Source organism: Daldinia childiae (genome assembly GCF_008694065.1).
Source record: "Daldinia childiae strain JS-1345 chromosome Unknown Scaffold9, whole genome shotgun sequence".
In the NCBI taxonomy this organism is placed as follows: Eukaryota; Fungi; Ascomycota; class Sordariomycetes; order Xylariales; family Hypoxylaceae; genus Daldinia; species Daldinia childiae.
Genome location: NW_022984650.1, coordinates 448,751 through 466,003, shown reverse-complemented (window position 1 = coordinate 466,003; position 17,253 = coordinate 448,751). Strand labels below are relative to the sequence as shown.

General features: G+C 45.3%; 3 protein-coding genes across 4 annotated transcripts; 2 read left to right on the top strand and 1 right to left on the bottom strand.

Annotated features, from left to right (window-relative positions):
- Nucleotides 1-278: 278 nt before the first annotated feature.
- Nucleotides 279-3,995, bottom strand: GL218_07368 (uncharacterized protein; the record flags this gene model as incomplete). Its single annotated transcript, XM_033584119.1, has 4 exons — nt 279-2,628; nt 2,681-3,152; nt 3,245-3,453; nt 3,514-3,995. The coding sequence occupies 4 exons, from the start codon at nt 3,993-3,995 to the stop codon at nt 279-281; spliced, it is 3,513 nt and encodes a 1,170-aa protein (XP_033432494.1).
- Nucleotides 3,996-7,024: 3,029 nt separating this feature from the next.
- GL218_07367 (Polyadenylate-binding protein, cytoplasmic and nuclear) lies at nt 7,025-9,430 on the top strand (the record flags this gene model as incomplete). Its single annotated transcript, XM_033584118.1, has 2 exons — nt 7,025-9,231; nt 9,298-9,430. 2 exons carry the CDS (start codon nt 7,025-7,027, stop codon nt 9,428-9,430), a joined length of 2,340 nt encoding a protein of 779 aa, XP_033432491.1.
- A 3,102-nt stretch (nt 9,431-12,532) lies between these two features.
- On the top strand, nt 12,533-14,742 carry GL218_07366 (uncharacterized protein; the record flags this gene model as incomplete). 2 transcript variants are annotated; one of them, XM_033584117.1, is made up of 3 exons in its annotated part: nt 12,533-13,556; nt 13,618-14,512; nt 14,571-14,742. In XM_033584117.1, 3 exons carry the CDS (start codon nt 12,533-12,535, stop codon nt 14,740-14,742), a joined length of 2,091 nt encoding a protein of 696 aa, XP_033432489.1. The 2 variants fall into 2 exon arrangements, with proteins under 2 accessions (XP_033432489.1, XP_033432490.1); XM_033584116.1 differs by lacking the exon at nt 14,571-14,742 and having other exon boundaries at nt 12,533-13,702.
- Between the last annotated feature and the right edge of the window lie 2,511 nt (nt 14,743-17,253).

Sequence of the window (17,253 nt, the reverse complement as noted above, 5' to 3'; positions counted from 1 at the left end):
TAATATGAAGACTCGAATTTGATAGGTTTATATAGAAATCTTCGAATGATATTCCCTGGAAAGCTTCACATCACACGAGAATGTATTTAATATCCCCAAAGAGGTATTATTACTCGAAAGCTGGCTTAGACATGTATAGTTAGGTTTTTATTTATTTTGTATCTAGCTATTCCGTTCATTGAGCTAACATTTCTGCAAAGAGTACGATGCCAAACACTCCATCTTCCTCAAGCGCCATGATCCTATTGACTACACCAGTCACCAGTCCTAACATTCGATTAGCTTAAATCAAAACCAGCTCCAGACTGGATGGCGTAGAGCAGCTTTTTTCTTAGAATCTCCTTTGAACTATACCGCGGCAACTTTAGGAGATTGACGCAGGTACTCGTGCTAGGTAATCTCTCTTCATCAGTGCCACCATCTCTGATGCTAAAATGAGGACTTAATTGAGCGAAGCCTAGTAATGGTGCTCTTGGCGTTGACGTGACGTACTTGAGCACCTCGCGTCGCTGGGAATCCTGAAACTCGCGCATTACCTGCCAGAACATCTGTACGGTTGGGTGTTCCATCCCATCATCACCTACTGCGTAGAGACCTGAGTACTGAGTATTACGTCGGAGATCTTCGACGTCAATCTCTGAGCTGTCTCCGCCAACAAGTCTCTGAAGTTCTGATTGATTAAACATGGACAACCACGAGGGGTTAATGATAGATCCTAGGCCCTTAAGAAAAGCTCTAGTTTGTCGATAGGGTTGCGCTACGAGCCGGTGGTTTACAACATAAGATATGTAGAGAGGGCGGTTCGTGTTGGTGACAGGAATATTCTCGCCATTTTTGCAGAGAGGACGCGTAATGGTAAGCGTGTTACCATCGATTGTTGTGACTTGATCCGTAATGGTAAAATCTAGTGCAAGGTCGACCACCTGGCCGGAAAAGTTTTTGAGACTGATAAGCCCTTGATACAGCTCTGGATCTAGATCTCGTAGATCGTTTAGGTTGGCACGGTAGTCATTGAGCGAACCCTGCCCTGATGCTGACCACTTAAGAAGAAAGAAGCCAGCAAAAGCTTTGTCGATAAGGATGCCTTCGTACATGCATTTTCCAACCACCCGACCGAGGAACTCGTAACGTCTAGCGAGATTGACCATAGCCTCCTTCCACCTCATATCACTTTCTGTATACCCATGACTACGAAGGAGCTGTGCATGATTATCAAATGTACTCGGATTCGGATACAACAGATTTTGACTGTTAGTAGCGAAGAGGCCACGGCCAGAACCGGGGTTGAAGGCCTCGTCGGTGACGCTAATCAAGAACTCCTTTGTAACACCACCGCCATCAATACCAGCTTCAGCCTGATCAAACTGGTCAACAAATGTTATTTGGATAGGTTCCTTTAATCCGTCACCGAGAGCGTAGAATTGCTCGTATGCGTCATCAAACACCTGCCCACGCTTGACCCTGGCCGAGTGGCGGCCGAGAATGTCCCTGCCTCTAACAGAAGGAGGACCATTGAACCCACCTTCTCCTGAGATTACTGACAAACGCCACCGATCGGGATCAACATGGCCACCCCTGCGCTTTGACTTATCAAGATATACGAATTGGCGAAATATTTGGACCCTAACTTCAAACGGGATAATAAACGGCATATTACGAAGAATTTCGAGCTTAGGTCCAACCTGGGCTAGCAGTTGCTCTCGTTGGACCCTTCGTAATCGACGGCGCCTCTCGAGTTGTGCTGCCCGCGAAAGGCGTTGTCCTGTAAATGTGTGAAAGGTATCAAGCGCATCTTCGTCCGAGTCGTCCGAGTCATCTTCATCTTCGGCCATCTGTTCTTTTTGCTGTTCTTCTAAAACGACGGCCGATATAAATCCGTCCATGTCAAATTTTGAGGTCATCAACCAAAAGTCCGAAGGAAGAAAACGCCGGCGAGAATCTCTTTCGTATAATGAACGCATGGTTGTCGTAGATGCAGCCCTCAGACTCAAAACGTCCATCCCAATAATTCCAGCAAATGAGGATTGAGTATCCTTGGGCTCTTCCTCTTGCGTGGTCGGCTTGGCAGAACCGATGCCCATAAGACTATTCAGTCGAGCCGGCCTTGCTGCAGACGGCATAATGTCTGCCAGGTTATAATAGAGTGGAAAGGAGAGGCTCTTGAGGAAATTGATAAGTTGCTTTAGCTCATTCAAACTGAGACCGCTTGAACGTATTCTCGACGTTGCGGGACTTTGGTGCGATATTATCTGGTTTTCCGGCGGTAGAAAGTCTTCGTCATCAGTGACCCGGAGGAGGAAGTTATATAATTCTAGAAATAGCAATATAGTCCTCCATTCTCTATCACGTACATGGTCTGGTTGGAGAAGTGTAACGATTGCCGCAGGCTGCTGCTGAGTCCTAGGTTGCGTGATAATCCTAATTATGCTTGTATTCGAAGCTGCCTGCCAGAAATACTTAACTGAAGGCGTTGATATGGGAGTAGCTGAGCTGACTATAGAGATGTCGCCCTGGAAGAGTCGCATTTTGATGTCATCACTGTGGCTCGGAAAACATCTAAGCAAGACTAATGTATAGCCAGCAAGAAGACTCGCATCTTCGGAAAGGCGGTCAGGAGATAATGCGGTCCTAAGTTTCGTTAGCATATGACTCACGCATACTTCAAATCTTGGCTACGAACGAAGTAAATCTACTTAGCAGATCTGAGATACCGTCTTCATCTACGAGGAAGTCTAGTTGACTTAGCACCCAAGTAGATAATGGAGCAGAGTCTCCGGTATCATCGTCATGATCGGAGGTATCGCCATTACCGCCTTCGGCCTCATTGCGGGTATCGTGTCGGTCATATCGTATCCGGATATCGTCAACAAGGATGGATAGCTGGAGATAGAGGGCCTCAAGGTAGTTAACCCCATAGGAGGAGGAAGCTGCCCTATTTAAAGCGATGAAGTGGGCTAGGAGACAGAGAGCACCATCCTTTGATAGGGAACTAACATTCTCATGCCCTGATATAGTATCTATGATACTCTGTGATAAAAGTTGAAGATCTACATAGCTTGCTATCCGTGTAGGGTCCCGCTGGAAGGATAGAAGATTTGGTGAAGTGAGGAAGGAGAACGCAAAAGCCTGGTAGGCTGGTAATACGGATACACCTAATAGCAGTCAGATTACACCAATAATTGAATATACCTAAACAATCAAGATCAAGATATAGCTTTGCTGGACCGTTTACCTAGGTACGTACCTTGTGTAGATGATATAAGAGGGGCCGTCACTGCTTTAGCAACGATATCCAGTTCTCCTGTCGAGTTGGGGCCCTCCTGGCCGCTACGCTGAGAGTACGTGGAGATGAGCTTATAATATCGGTGCAGGATGGGAGTAATAGAATGTGGTCTTTTTCTGACAATAAGAACCAGAATATGGAGAAGATCTAACGATGAACTGGCTGGTCGGCTATATCGCGAAGTGTAAGCGAGTAACTAGTATATAGCCATGATTTGAGCATGCACATACCCTTCTAGAGCTCTTACGATGAGAACTGCTAATCTATCCCAAGAATTAGGACTGAATAGATCCAAATTTGAAGCGGAGTTTAGACTGGTCAAATCTTTAACTAGTAGATCTAAACGTTTCTGATCGTCTGCTCGTAATGGATCGAATAGTATATGAATAAGGGGTAAGGCACTGATCACTCTGGTTGGAATGGCATCATTCTGAGGCTGGTTGTATAGAGCATCAAACTCTTCTCGACATGTTTGTTTAAAGCTTTGTCGGCCTTTGTAGCCTCTCCATACTCTTTGCAGTCTCTTAGTAGCATTCAACTCGTCACGATCTCTCTGTCTCCTTTCACGTTCAACCTGTGCTTGTGCTACTGTTTTTGAGGCGCCAGAGCCAGAAGGTGACCAGCTAGGTGCAGCCCAAGGGTTTGTATTCCGCTGACCGCTCAAGTTGACGTTTCGCGGGCGCCTGGAAGAGCCGGTAAAGGTTGGGAACATGATGAATGTGCAGGAGCTACCTAGACGTCTGAGTGAAGCTCGGGTTTCGTATTTTTGTCGTAAAGCAGGTCAAGAGATATATAGAAAAATAGGGTAGGTGGTGCTCTATCTACTAAGTTGCGTGAATCGACATGGTTTGGCTATCGTGCGTGACTATGGTGGTTATCGTGGGAGTTTAAGGGTTGGTTTGTCGTATTTGACGTAATAGCTGAGTTGATACAAATGTAGTTAACTGCTTAGATTCTTAGATAACTCGAGCAAGAAGTTAACGGAAATAATGTAAGCGGGATGGCATAGGTAAGCTATGCCAGCGTCCGAATATGCGCAAAATCAGTATGCGCATTTGCGTAGATCGTGGGATGAAAAAGATGCAAGATGGATATGCACTTTAACGGCTGAGTAAGGTAAGGTACCTACCTCTTCTAAGGTACATATGAGGTTAGGCAAGATGTATGTATCGGTATGCCGAACCGGTAATGTTGTACCGGATGTTGATCGGTTGGACGTTTGGTGATGCATAGAATTGAGTTTCCATTCTGTTGTCTTCCAAACGCTGATGAGCTTTAGTTTTAGGTGCTTCCCAGCGCCAGCAGCCAGCAACCAGCAACGCACGTCACAGGCCGGTACCTATTGTTACCCTCGCCGGGCAGCATCCACTTTTAGTACATTTGCGTCCACCTATGGGTCGATTTAAGCAGGCGGGGTGATCCCTGGTAAGGTACCTAGTTGGTGTCCCTCCACAAACTGATAAGATAGGTAGGCCAGGTAACATATCCACCTACATGTGGGGGTACTTGTAAACTCTTTCATTCTTTTATTTCGTGAACTTCTGTAGATAACTTATTTTAATCTAGAGTTTAGAAAGATTGAAATATGCTAATGTTTGATATTTAATGCTTAACATGGATTTTACTGACTCTATTATACATTATGTATCTACATTATAATCAAAGCAGGTGGTAGTAAGTATATGATCTTGAGAAGATATTACACCAATACTTAGCACATGTAAGTCCATTACATTGAGCCTCTATATGTAAGAAGACACCTACAGACTTGTTGTCATCACTTTAGCATTACATGCATCTGGGTATCTATTTTTAAGTAGCGAGATCAGCTACGGCATAACGCCTCGATGATGGACACCGTTATAAACATATAGTTAATGTTGAGGCAGTACATGTATAGGTACCTAATGTATTCCTGACTTGTTTAATCTTGGGCTCAGTCTATCTGCAGTTCCACAACATCAATTTCTCCTCGAGCTTTTGTGGTACTAAGTGACTATACCCTTTCGAGAATTATTGTAGCCAGTGGTTTGCAAGCCCCAATAGAGTCTAATAACTTGCAATAAAGACTATGGGATCTTCCAAGCTGATTACCTACATGCCCGTATGTTACGGTGTTTCAAATAATGAAAACTATAAGTTTATAGGTTAACTTTTCTTGTAATATCAACAAAACGCCAATAACCAGGTAAGTATATAGGTAGGTATTTACAGAAGAGATAAAGAGGTAGCTTATTTATTAAATGTACTTTGCTATAAAGATGTTTAAATAACCCACAACTGTTGTTTAAATCTGATTGGCTTAACATATTCCGTCTGTACCGTAGCGGCAGTGTATGGGTTTCAGGAAGGATTCCATGCGTAGATTATCATATTACCCATAATAATGGTTAAAATGGGTAATACCATATTTTATAAAATTATAATTCTTTTGTAAAAAATCATTCCTAGGAAAGGAATGATTCCTTAGAACTGAAGGCTCTGATTGGCTGGAATAAGTGGAATTAGGGTCATGTGACCCCCAAAAACCTTAAAAATCAAAAAAGCTAGGATGCCTGGGACTCGAACCCCAGGCTCCTAGCCCCACCACAGCACGTCCCACTAATCAATGCGGGAGTGTTGTGATTGAGCTAGCAGCTCTAGTAGGTGGCCAGTCCTCTAGTGCTGTTGAAAGTTTACCCGTTTTTAAACCTTATTACCCACACTTTCATTTTTTTAATATTGTAATAATATTTTATCCAATCAAGATTCTAATTCCCGTACAAAAAAGGATATCCCATACAAAAATCATTCCACCCCCCAAATATCATATCTCAAAACCACATTTTGCCGGTATGGTACTTTAGGTAAGTACTTATCTAAGTTACGTTGTCATAAAGTCAAAATTTGCCGAGGGGCTAAAGTACTACGACTAGGAAAGTACGGTTGAAAAATACAGCTGGTAGGTGCGATATTGAACCTTAAGTGCTGAAAATAGCTTGGTGGAAGACCCACTATTTATGGTCGAAATTTTTTGTGTGGTTGATCGCAACCAGAGAGGCACAAAAAATCTTCAAGATCTCAAAAGACGAACGGACCCTCCCCTTCTTTCTTTCTTCCTTTTCCCCCCAACGACTTGACAACTTTATCGCCAGCTCGTCACCCCAAACTTTGAAAAAATTAAAAAAGAGATTCAGTTATAAAGTACGTGCTTCTTAGTTCGTACTTGGTTTCTGTTCTCGCCAAATTCATTCAGGTTAAAAACACCAAAAAAATTCGGAAAACTAGAAAATCTACCATCTGCTAAGCACCTCAATTTACACGATCCTATCCATCGACGCGCATTCGTCCTTCCTTCGAATAGGTACCATTGTCAATACTCACGACCTATTCATTCATTCTCCACCACAGACTAAAAAAGTCAGTGACTGCTAGAAGCTCGAGTACGTTTAGGCTTTTAGATTATCATCACTTTCCTTTGAAGTCTTGACGACAACCTTTGTCCGACTTGGTCTTCATTCTCTCGCAATCATTATTCCTTGATTACGAGAACGTAATATTCTTGCAGCTCTCTTTAATTGCTTGGTACGCTTTTCCTCCCCCTTCCCCTCGTCTTCACTCAAACACATCATAATCAAACCCGACCTTTGACGCGACTTTTATCTGCGCTTTGAGAAATATTCGCACTACATTTCTATTCATTTTATTATTACCACGCTAATATTCTTTGTGCGACTTTCTAGTCAATTAATTTTCGTCACGATGTCTGCTGCTGCTCCTACCTCCGGCGCTGTTGACCAGCTTGCCGCCGATCTTGGCAACACCTCTCTCAACGGCGGTGATGCTAAGCCCGCCTCTATCAACACTAATGTTGCTCCCGACGCTCACGGCGATGAGGGTGATGCCGCTGCTGCCACCCCCAGCTCCGCTCAGACTCCTCACCCCGCCGCATCTGCCTCCCTCTACGTTGGCGAGCTTGACCCTTCGGTCACTGAAGCAATGCTTTTCGAGCTCTTCTCTCAGATAGGTTCTGTTGCCTCCATTCGCGTTTGCCGTGACGCTGTCACTCGCCGTTCTCTCGGATATGCCTACGTCAACTACAACACGACTGCCGATGGCGAACGAGCTCTTGAAGAGCTCAACTACACCCAGATCAAGGGCCGCCCGTGCCGCATTATGTGGTCTCAACGTGACCCCAACTTGCGCAAGAGTGGACAGGGTAACATCTTTATCAAGAACCTCGACGCTGCTATCGATAACAAGGCCCTTCACGACACTTTTGCTGCTTTTGGTAACATTCTAAGCTGCAAAGTCGCCCAGGACGAGAATGGCAACTCGAAGGGATACGGATTTGTCCATTACGAGACAGACGAAGCTGCGGCTCAGGCTATTAAGCACGTGAATGGAATGCTGCTTAACGAGAAGAAGGTATACGTCGGCCATCACATCCCCAAGAAGGATCGTCAGAGCAAGTTCGAGGAGATGAAGGCGAACTTTACCAATGTCTACGTCAAGAACATTCAAGCTGACGTTACCGATGATGAATTCCGAGAGCTCTTTGAGAAGTTCGGGGACGTTACTTCGTCCTCGTTGGCCCGTGACAATGAAGGAAAGTCTCGTGGCTTTGGGTTTGTTAATTTCACTACTCATGAAAGCGCAGCCAAGGCAGTCGATGACCTAAACGGCAACGATTTCCACGGTCAGGATTTGTACGTCGGTCGTGCTCAGAAGAAGCACGAGCGCGAGGAGGAGCTGCGTAAATCCTATGAGGCTGCTCGTCAGGAGAAGGCCAGCAAATACCAAGGCGTGAACCTCTACATCAAGAATCTTGATGATGATGTCGATGACGACAAGTTGCGCCAGATGTTCTCGGAGTTTGGCCCTATTACATCCGCAAAGGTCATGCGTGATAGCGCCACCGACTCTGATGATGACAAGGAAGGCAAGGATAAGGAGAACCAAAAGGAGGAAGTCGATGAGCTCAAGGAGGAAGGTGAAAAGAAAGAGAAGAAATCAGACAAAAGACTTGGCAAGAGCAAGGGTTTTGGATTTGTGTGCTTCGCTAACCCTGACGACGCCACGAAGGCTGTGGGCGATATGAACCAGCGCATGATCAACAATAAGCCTCTATACGTAGCACTAGCTCAGCGAAAGGACGTTCGGAAGAGCCAGCTTGAGGCTAGTATCCAAGCTCGCAACCAGCTCCGAATGCAGCAGGCTGCGGCGGCGGCTGGCATGCCTCAACAATACATGCAACCCCCGGTCTACTATCCCCCAGGTCAGCAGCCAGGTTTCCCTCCCCAGGGCGGTCGTGGCCTGCCTTTCCCCGGAATGGGTATGCCCGGCGCTCAGGGAGGTCGTCCCGGCCAGTTCAATCCCAATGCCTATGGAGGTCCCCAAGGCGGACGTGGCGGACCTATCCCACAGCTACCTCCAAACATGTATATTCCCGGTCAATTCCCGCCTGGCGCTCCGTACGCTCAACCCGGCACTCCTCAGTTCATAGCCGCAATGGCACAAGTGCAGCAGGCCACAATCGGAGGTGGTCGAGGCGTACCAGCCGGTCGTGGACCGATGCAAGGTATGCCGGGCAACATGGGAATTCCGGGTGGACCAGGTGGTATTCCTGGCTACCCCCCCAACGCTCGACAGGGTGGCCCCGCTGGTCGTGGTGGACAGAACCAGCGAAATGGTCAGGGTGGTCAGTTCCCTCCTCAGGGCGGACGTGGTGCCCCTAACCAACAAGTTGGCGGTGCTCCGAACGTGCAGCAGCAGCAACAGCAGCCGCAGGATCTAACCCCGACCTCGCTTCTTCATTCGCAGCTGCAGGCCCAGTCTAACAACCCCCAGCAGCAGAAGCAGATGCTAGGTGAACTCATTTTCCCTAAGATTCAGGCTATCCAACCCGATCTAGCAGGCAAGATCACTGGTATGCTTTTGGAGATGGACAATGCTGAACTGGTTAATCTGTAAGTTTTTTAAGAAAAGAAAAAAAAATTCCCCCTTTTGTATGCAACGTTTCTAATATCTTTCAGGATCGAGGATGACGGTGCTCTCCGAGCTAAAGTAGAGGAAGCCATGGCTGTTTACGACGAATATGTCAAGGCTCAAGGCTCTAACGAGGGAGAGGCTGGAAAGAACGAGGAGAAGGCCGAGGAAAAGGCATAAGCAAATGCGCAGATGTCCACACCCCGAAGGTCTCTTCGACGTACTATTCCACCGGTATGGATTCCTCGTAATACCCGGATGACTTAGAGCGTCGATTCTTTTTTCACGACGGGATTCGGAAAAGTTATGATTTTGATGGTTTAACGTCCTGGCGCGGACGACACGGTATTAATTTTCTTCATTCCTTTTCGCATCTCATCCTTCATGCCCTCTACGACCATCATGTCTTTTTACGTCGGAATGGATCTCTTCTCCCTCTAGGTGCCGCTGCATCTAGTGTCCGGCTCGAGAGATATTCTTCTCGTACTATTTGCATGTATTGATAGACTATTTGCTCCTCGCTCAGAGCACTGGCCGGAAGCTAGGGTTTCGGTCATCAGGCGTTTGTGGTCACAGTCGGTCTGCTTCATGGTAATTGATGACCTGGCACCGAACGGAAATCAGGCGGCACCAATGATTCTGATACAATACCCCCTCCCCTAAGGTTGCCGAAAGGGACATCTCAGAATGAAGCAGAGGTTATTCTAAATAGGAACTTCTGGTAATGAACAAAAATGATTTCTTGCATGATGATTTTTTTTTTTACTTGCTTGACGATTAATCATATGAATTGTACCGTAACGCAGTAGACTTAAGCGAACAGTCATATAGGAATTATGTATCAATCACACCACATATGCAGTTGGGGTTATCCGACGGACCGTGGCTATGCCGCAGGAAATTTTGATGCGCCGCAAGCGGATGCGGAAGCTGGAATTACGAATTATGCAACAGTAGGTAGTAGAGGACCGCGTGGCTTAAAGGAGTTGCTACATATTGTAAATGATAACATTCCATGCAAGGTTATGGTTATGGTTATCGTATGTGTTCGGCAACGCTGCTTGTCCAATCGTTCGTAATATGTCACAAGGAGAGAGAATAAGAGAAAGAGAAATAGGACGAGCAAGTACCTGTATACTACTACCTGAGGTAAGAAGATGTTAGCTGCTATTAGAATGAACCAGTTATTATATTTCGTATAGGTAAGTTTAGACTACCTATTCATCTATAAAAGGTGTTGGCTTATCTGTATTATTTATCACTTTAATAATTGACCATTATTCCCCCCTTTCTATTACTATAGCATTCCGGTACTCTCTGCGTATGAATAAGGGAATACCGAGATCTCACGTCTTGGGTATTTCTTAGGTATTTTATCCAAGTTGTAATATGACTAGTTGTTCTCAATTCTTAAACCCATTCCGGGACCTCTCCAGATAATTTTCAATTCAACCCTAGCCGCACAATACGCTCCACGTAATTACGAATCACTTACCAACCGAATCCTATATAGCTACCTAGGCGAGGATTAAGGCGATCAGCCGGAACTGCCCGATGTGAGACGGAAGATGACAGAGTTATGAAGGGTAAAGAAATAAAGAGAAGAAATATACCGACTTCCCATTTCCGCTCGATTATATATACTCTTATATGTATAATGAAAGCCTTGCTTTTGTAACGAAAGAATTGATTAGTGAAATATACTAGAGTCTACCTGTAAGTTACCTAAAAGATATAGTTATATGGCTTTTAAACAATATATATAGTCTTTCTATAAAGTTCACATATAAGCATGCTTGTATCATTATGTACCTAGATAAGTAAGGTATGTACATAGGTCTTACCTATATATTGTCCTGCCTATACGGACGTAGGACGGCAGAGAGAAAGGAGCCAATGGAATTCAAGATTGGCGATAGCCGCTGTTAAGGAAGCCTCTGACGTGCAGAGAGGAAGTTAGGACCAGGGTTCAAAAGGGTGGATACTACAAAGTGGTCTGATAGGATGATCTGCGTACTAAGATCGAATGCCACATGAATCATAAAGTATCTGGTACCTCGGTTAAGTATATCTCATAGTGATTTAGCCACCTGGGCACTTACGAATAAATGAATTCGTGTACTTGTACTGGATAAGTTATAAATTCCCTAAACCACCCGAATATGTGCATCTTAATGCATCAAGTACCTCAGGAACCTAAAATTTAGTAGTATCAAATTTTTTTTAATTTTCGCATGTGTTACTACTATATGCATGTGTTGTCTACTTTATCGTATTTAATACGCGTGGATGTTTAAGTACCTATGTACAACTATTACGTATAGAGTTTGAATTATTTACTTAATTGAAGTAACGAAATAATGATAAAACCAAACGGAAGCAACCCAAGCAGCCCAAGGGAAAAAAACAGTCCGGGTTCCACCTCGAAACTGGACACGACAAGGCAAGCTTAACCCCTAGGTCTCTAACCTTAGTTACCCAGGTACATAGGTCTTTCCCCCCAAAAATCCTCATAAACATCCTTCTAGACCCCTCTTCTCCTCTCATCACGGTCATCATATCTCCCTTTTTGACATCAATCTTTCACCCTAAAGCTCTTGGCAAGCAAGGTAATGAGGCCTCCTTTCTATCGTTTCTGTTCCGAGTTCCGATTTATTTGTTTGAACTATTACTGTGTTATGTCTGCGTTGGAATATCTGGAATATCTGGAATATCCCACAAATATCCACCCTACACAGACTACAGCTAACCACAGTTAAATACAGCTAAAATAAAAAAGACCCCACATCATCTGAACTTGAGCTCGAACTTTTTTGCCCCGTCATTCCTTTCCGTCAACCCACTTGCAACCACTCGCAAGTTAGTTCCAATCTCCCCAGTTCCAGCTTCCTGCCTGAACCTAGAAACCCGATTTTTTGGCTAGTAGCCATGTGCAGAGGGTGAAGGCTTGGGTCTAGGTTAAGACAAAAAACGCAACAACGAGAAAGATCTTCAGCGCACAATGATCTTCCTCCGTCTCCATCGAAGACGACCATTTATTATCCCACGATAGCATCAATCCGGCGTTTCTCGATTACTACCTTTTATACTCTTTATTAGTCTAAGAATTCGTCGTAATACGCGTTTAGGCTTATTTACGTGACTCGAAGCTCGTTTCTCGAGCAACCCACATCTAACAGACGTCTTCGATTAAACACCCCTCGATTCGATATCTGTATTTTATAAACAAGGACTAACCTCCTCGAATTGCCACCAGCGCGACTACGTTAAACATCTATTACGATGGCGAACAACAGGAAGTTGATGTCCCTCGAGGCAGCGCTTGAGGAAGAACGGAAGGAGGTTGAGAGTCTAATGTCGTCGTGGCAACAACAACCTAGAAGAGCTCCGTCGGTTGGCCATCGATCCCCTTCACCATTTGCGAGTCCTCGATCGCCTGTTCGAAGCATGCTAGACATTGGCGAGGTGTCCAGAAATGCGACTCGTAGCCCTCCAATTCGTAGCATGTTAGACGTCGACGGACCTCCAATCCAAACGAGAAGCATGCTGGATGTTGGCAGACCGTCTTCTCATGTTCCGGCAAGCACGCCCGTGTCACCGACTCTCTCTTACAAGGCCCCGGCTTCGGATAATTCGAGTCGTGGTAGAAGTATGTCGGATGCGGCCTCGACTCCCGTTGTAGACCTTGGGCCACGGTCACCACCTCTACCCAGTCCAAGGAACAATGACCCAACATCTGCGTATAAGTTTCATGATATATTGCCAACCAATGTTGGGCAAGCTATGCCGGTCAAACGTGGTCAAAATGCCATGCGGTCAAGCTCCATAGGTGAAGCGCTTCGCGGACCTGACTTATCCAACCTAGTACTTCCTGGAGAACACGGGCGCTTCTCAAGGAAAAACAACAAGTCGAAGTCACCTAACAACCGTTTTAATCTGCGCTCAAACTCGCCATTTGGGAACCCTTCCGGGCGCAATCAGACACAGGACATTATGATGACCAATGGTCAGGTATTGGATATGAATAATGCCTATAGGAAATTGTCGGATGCCAACTTACTCTATGGTGGCTCTAACTTAGCGTCCCTAGCACGTAAGAGGCAAGAAAGTGAAGGGCACGGACGAATAGAAAAGGATAATCTAAGTCCTTACGGGGAGCTGCTCCCAGATGAAAGTGATGACGACATTGGGAACTCGTCCGACGAAGAGATGCAAAGGGGGAGAAAGCTCACTCCGCGCGCCGAGTCGCAAGATTCTGAAGATGGGAACACAGCTAAGAGTCTACTCGCTGCTATTGAAGATGAGCGTGAGTCCATGAATATACGATATGTTGCCCGAGAGTCCAAGATGACTAACAACATTATTAGGAAAACATGTCAATGCTACTCAGCCTCAATACAGATCACTCTTCGACGAGCCCGAAATTACGATTACAAGTCCCGGAGGAGATAAAGGGAGGCTGGGCAAGGGTGGAAAGCCAGTGGTTCAACCGTCCACTAGTTTTGATCAGGAACCTCTGTCTGGCACCCAAACACCCTACGATCCAGATCTAGATGCCGACGTCGATGCTATCAAAGCGGCGCAGGGACTACAATTATCCTCTACGCCGATTCTCTCAACCCCTGAAGTTCACCGCTCCCTCCGAATTCTCTACCGTGGTGAATTTACCAGAATACAGCGAGAGGCAGAGGACGACCACCGACGTTTACGCAAATACCTAGTGGCGACAGATCTTAGTGATGAGTCTACCCACGCATTGGAATGGGCCGTTGGAACCGTGCTTCGCGATGGCGATACACTAATAGCTATGTATTGCATGGACGAGGAGACCAGTGGATCGGTTGATGCTAGCAATATGGTAGCAGACGAGCCCAAGGCGATGAAGGAGCAAGCGATGGCCATTAGCGCAATTTCCAAGGGCATGTCCAGACCCTCTTACCGTACTTCTAGTCCTGGTCCGTTTAAGATACAAGGATCTTCGATGTCACCGCATATCCGAGCTATCGACGGTAGCGGTAGCAATAATCCCTCCCCGGCGCCTAGTTCTCGCGGGAAAAGCAGATTACAAGAAGAGAGGGATCGAGCCGTCCAGGACATCACCGAGCGGGTCTCAAAATTGCTCCGGAAGACGCAGCTACAGGTACGGGTGATCGTAGAAGTGATTCATTGCAAGAATCCCAAGCATCTGATCACAGAGGTGATCGATATTTTGAATCCGACCTTGGTAATTCTGGGAAGCCGTGGCAGGAGCGCTTTGAAAGGGTAAGTTCAAGCATACGTGTCTACGAATACGCAGATAAGGACTAATGTGATATCGCAGGACACTCCTTGGATCTTTTTCAAATTACCTAGTAACCAAGAGTTCAGTCCCGGTCATGGTTGCACGTAAGCGACTACGTAAGAAGAGCAAATATCAACCACCGCCGGTGAAGCAAGTAAATAACTTATCTAACCCATCGGCAAGAAGTCTTGAGACGGCAAGAGTTGATTAGTCGTTTTAACGAGCCATCAATTAGACATCACTATTCCAAGGGACCAATAACAGAACCCTTGCTATTTAGGAGGGTGGGTAATAATAACACCATAATGTACCCCTAGATCCGCGGCAACTATCTTAAGGATAGATACCAAGCAGGGCGCAAGGTTCAAACAATACTCTACTCGATATATCTGTATCATACAAATCGAGTCGGTTCCTACCTATAACTGTTCCGTCGGGTGTTTATTCAGGGTTATGAAGCTATGAGCGTGTGCTTTTATCAGGTCGAATTTTATCGGATAGGCAGTGATAGGAGAAAATTAATTACGTTCATTTCCATTTCCCCTTAAATGGCTTCAATCGTGAACGTGGCACTATTATAGACGCGAACTTCGTCTTCAAGCTTCTAGCTATGTGAAGTTATGCGAATAGTATGGAAGGTAGGTAAGTTATAAAATAGAGGTGAATATGCTAACTAGACTGCGTCCCTCCTTTTGGTGACTTGAGCCGGACTTTGTTTATTGTTAAGATTCCCCGCAACTAAAACGAAGGATATGACGGGCGCGCCGGCTGGAATGTACCCCAAATGTCAGTTAGGTATCATTTTGAGAATATTGACTGTAGTTTAAACACCTAGAAAACTTACGAATATCTGAGTAATTGACTTGCTGTATTGACGAAGCACAGGCTGTAACTGGTCCGGGCTCACGACTGAAGTGATATCAGTTGCGAGAGGGTAGCCCATGCCGCCGAAGATTTGATAGCCGATCTAGTGCCCGCTCGATATCTCGGGGTATAGTGTGCTAAGCAAGTCACCACCAAGACATGCCATAGCTTCTCCAAGTAAGAGAAAGGGTTTCCACCATCTCAACTACATAGTAATGCCTGAACTAATGAATGCGGCCAGGACGTCGGCGATAACTGTAGGGAAATAATTGACACCTCTTCATGTTGGCGGGTCCACGATACTAGCAATAGCAAAGACGGGACTCCAAGTCCCGGCTCAAATCGGTCGCTTGCGTAGCGGTATTATGGTGGTGAGGATCGTTAAGCCACTTGCGAATATCCCTGACACGTTTAGTCCGGCGACGGTACGTCTTACGATCAGAGCGTTCGAGGTAGAAGCTAGTGTGCATATGAGGCTGCCGATTTCAAATATGCATAGGTAAATAAGAAACGCGTATTTCTTCGAGAAGAGGGTATATGATTTGCCTGCGACCGGCTGGCTCGCGCACCTAGGTTCGTGGAAGATGCGGCGTTAATGTTCCGTAGAAGTCTGAAGATCTGCCTAAGGATAGGAGAGGTATAAAGGGAGAACTCACAGCGCTACCATGAACGACGCGCCGTATCATCCTATATCGTGGATCGAGTCGAGCTGGGTTGTGGTAACCAGGACCGCGGTGGCGATCAGATTGAAGTCCTACATTTTCGTCTCATCAACCATCATTGCTTTGCTAGATACTAACCGAAAATGGGGAAATCCAGGAAACGCTCTTACTAGACCGACTAGGAAAATGCGTAGGTAGAGAGATATATGAATTAGGAGGAGCTTGACACTGGTGACTTCGTTCTTAGGATCAATGTCCTGGTTGACGTCGCTGTCGTTAGTTTAAAAAGGAAATGCAGGTATTTACATTAAGCGTGTCTTTGTCCTGTCTACATGAGAGCTAGTTACAGCAATGAATTCATAGGTAGCTATCAGATTAGTAGCTTAGGGATATATACAAACACCTAAGTTGTCTATTTACACTTCTTGCTTCTTAAGCTACCTATCTACGGCTCATTTTATTTAATTTAATGTTCCGCAACTCTAATCTGTCCGTCTCTGGTTAATCTTCTTCATTGGGGATTTCCGTTGGTAGTTTAAATCTACTGTTTCATGTCTCCCTGCTGGTCCTTGCGAGGGTATTCCCAATTCTTTGCTCCTATAAGAAGTAAGGGGGTGCTTACTCAACTTCCGATTGGCCGTAGTATGTAGCTGTACCTAGTCAAGTTGCTAGATCGGGACATGGAGATTTAATAAAGACCTAAGTGTGCATATTGAAGAATAAAGGAAGCAAGTGTGATTGATTGTATTGTAGTTAATTTCAAGCTAGGGAAATATTCAGGTAGTTATACTAATTAGTTTAATAATAATACAGTTATCTACTCTGTTACCAAGCACATCCTCTGCAATTATTTTCACCTCTTAGTGATTATAATGGCTCTCATTCCCTTTAGTGAAGTTAATACAATAATTAAACTCGCATCCTTTCCTCGCCGGTATTTTCGTTAAATTTGAGATAAGTTAGAGAGGTTGTTTCTTAGCCGCCTCGTTGTTCGTAGCCTCTGAGAGGCATCATGAAGAAAATGGGCATGTATATGTAGAGGTTATGTTTGATGTGATGATACTTGCTTGTTGTAGAGGATTTAGGTTGGATGTATTCACAAATATTGCTAATCAATCAAGCTCTGCGTCGCTTTTATTTGTGTTGCGGTGCTCTCTACGGCTTTTATGACAAACTTGTACCGTAGAGCACCACCT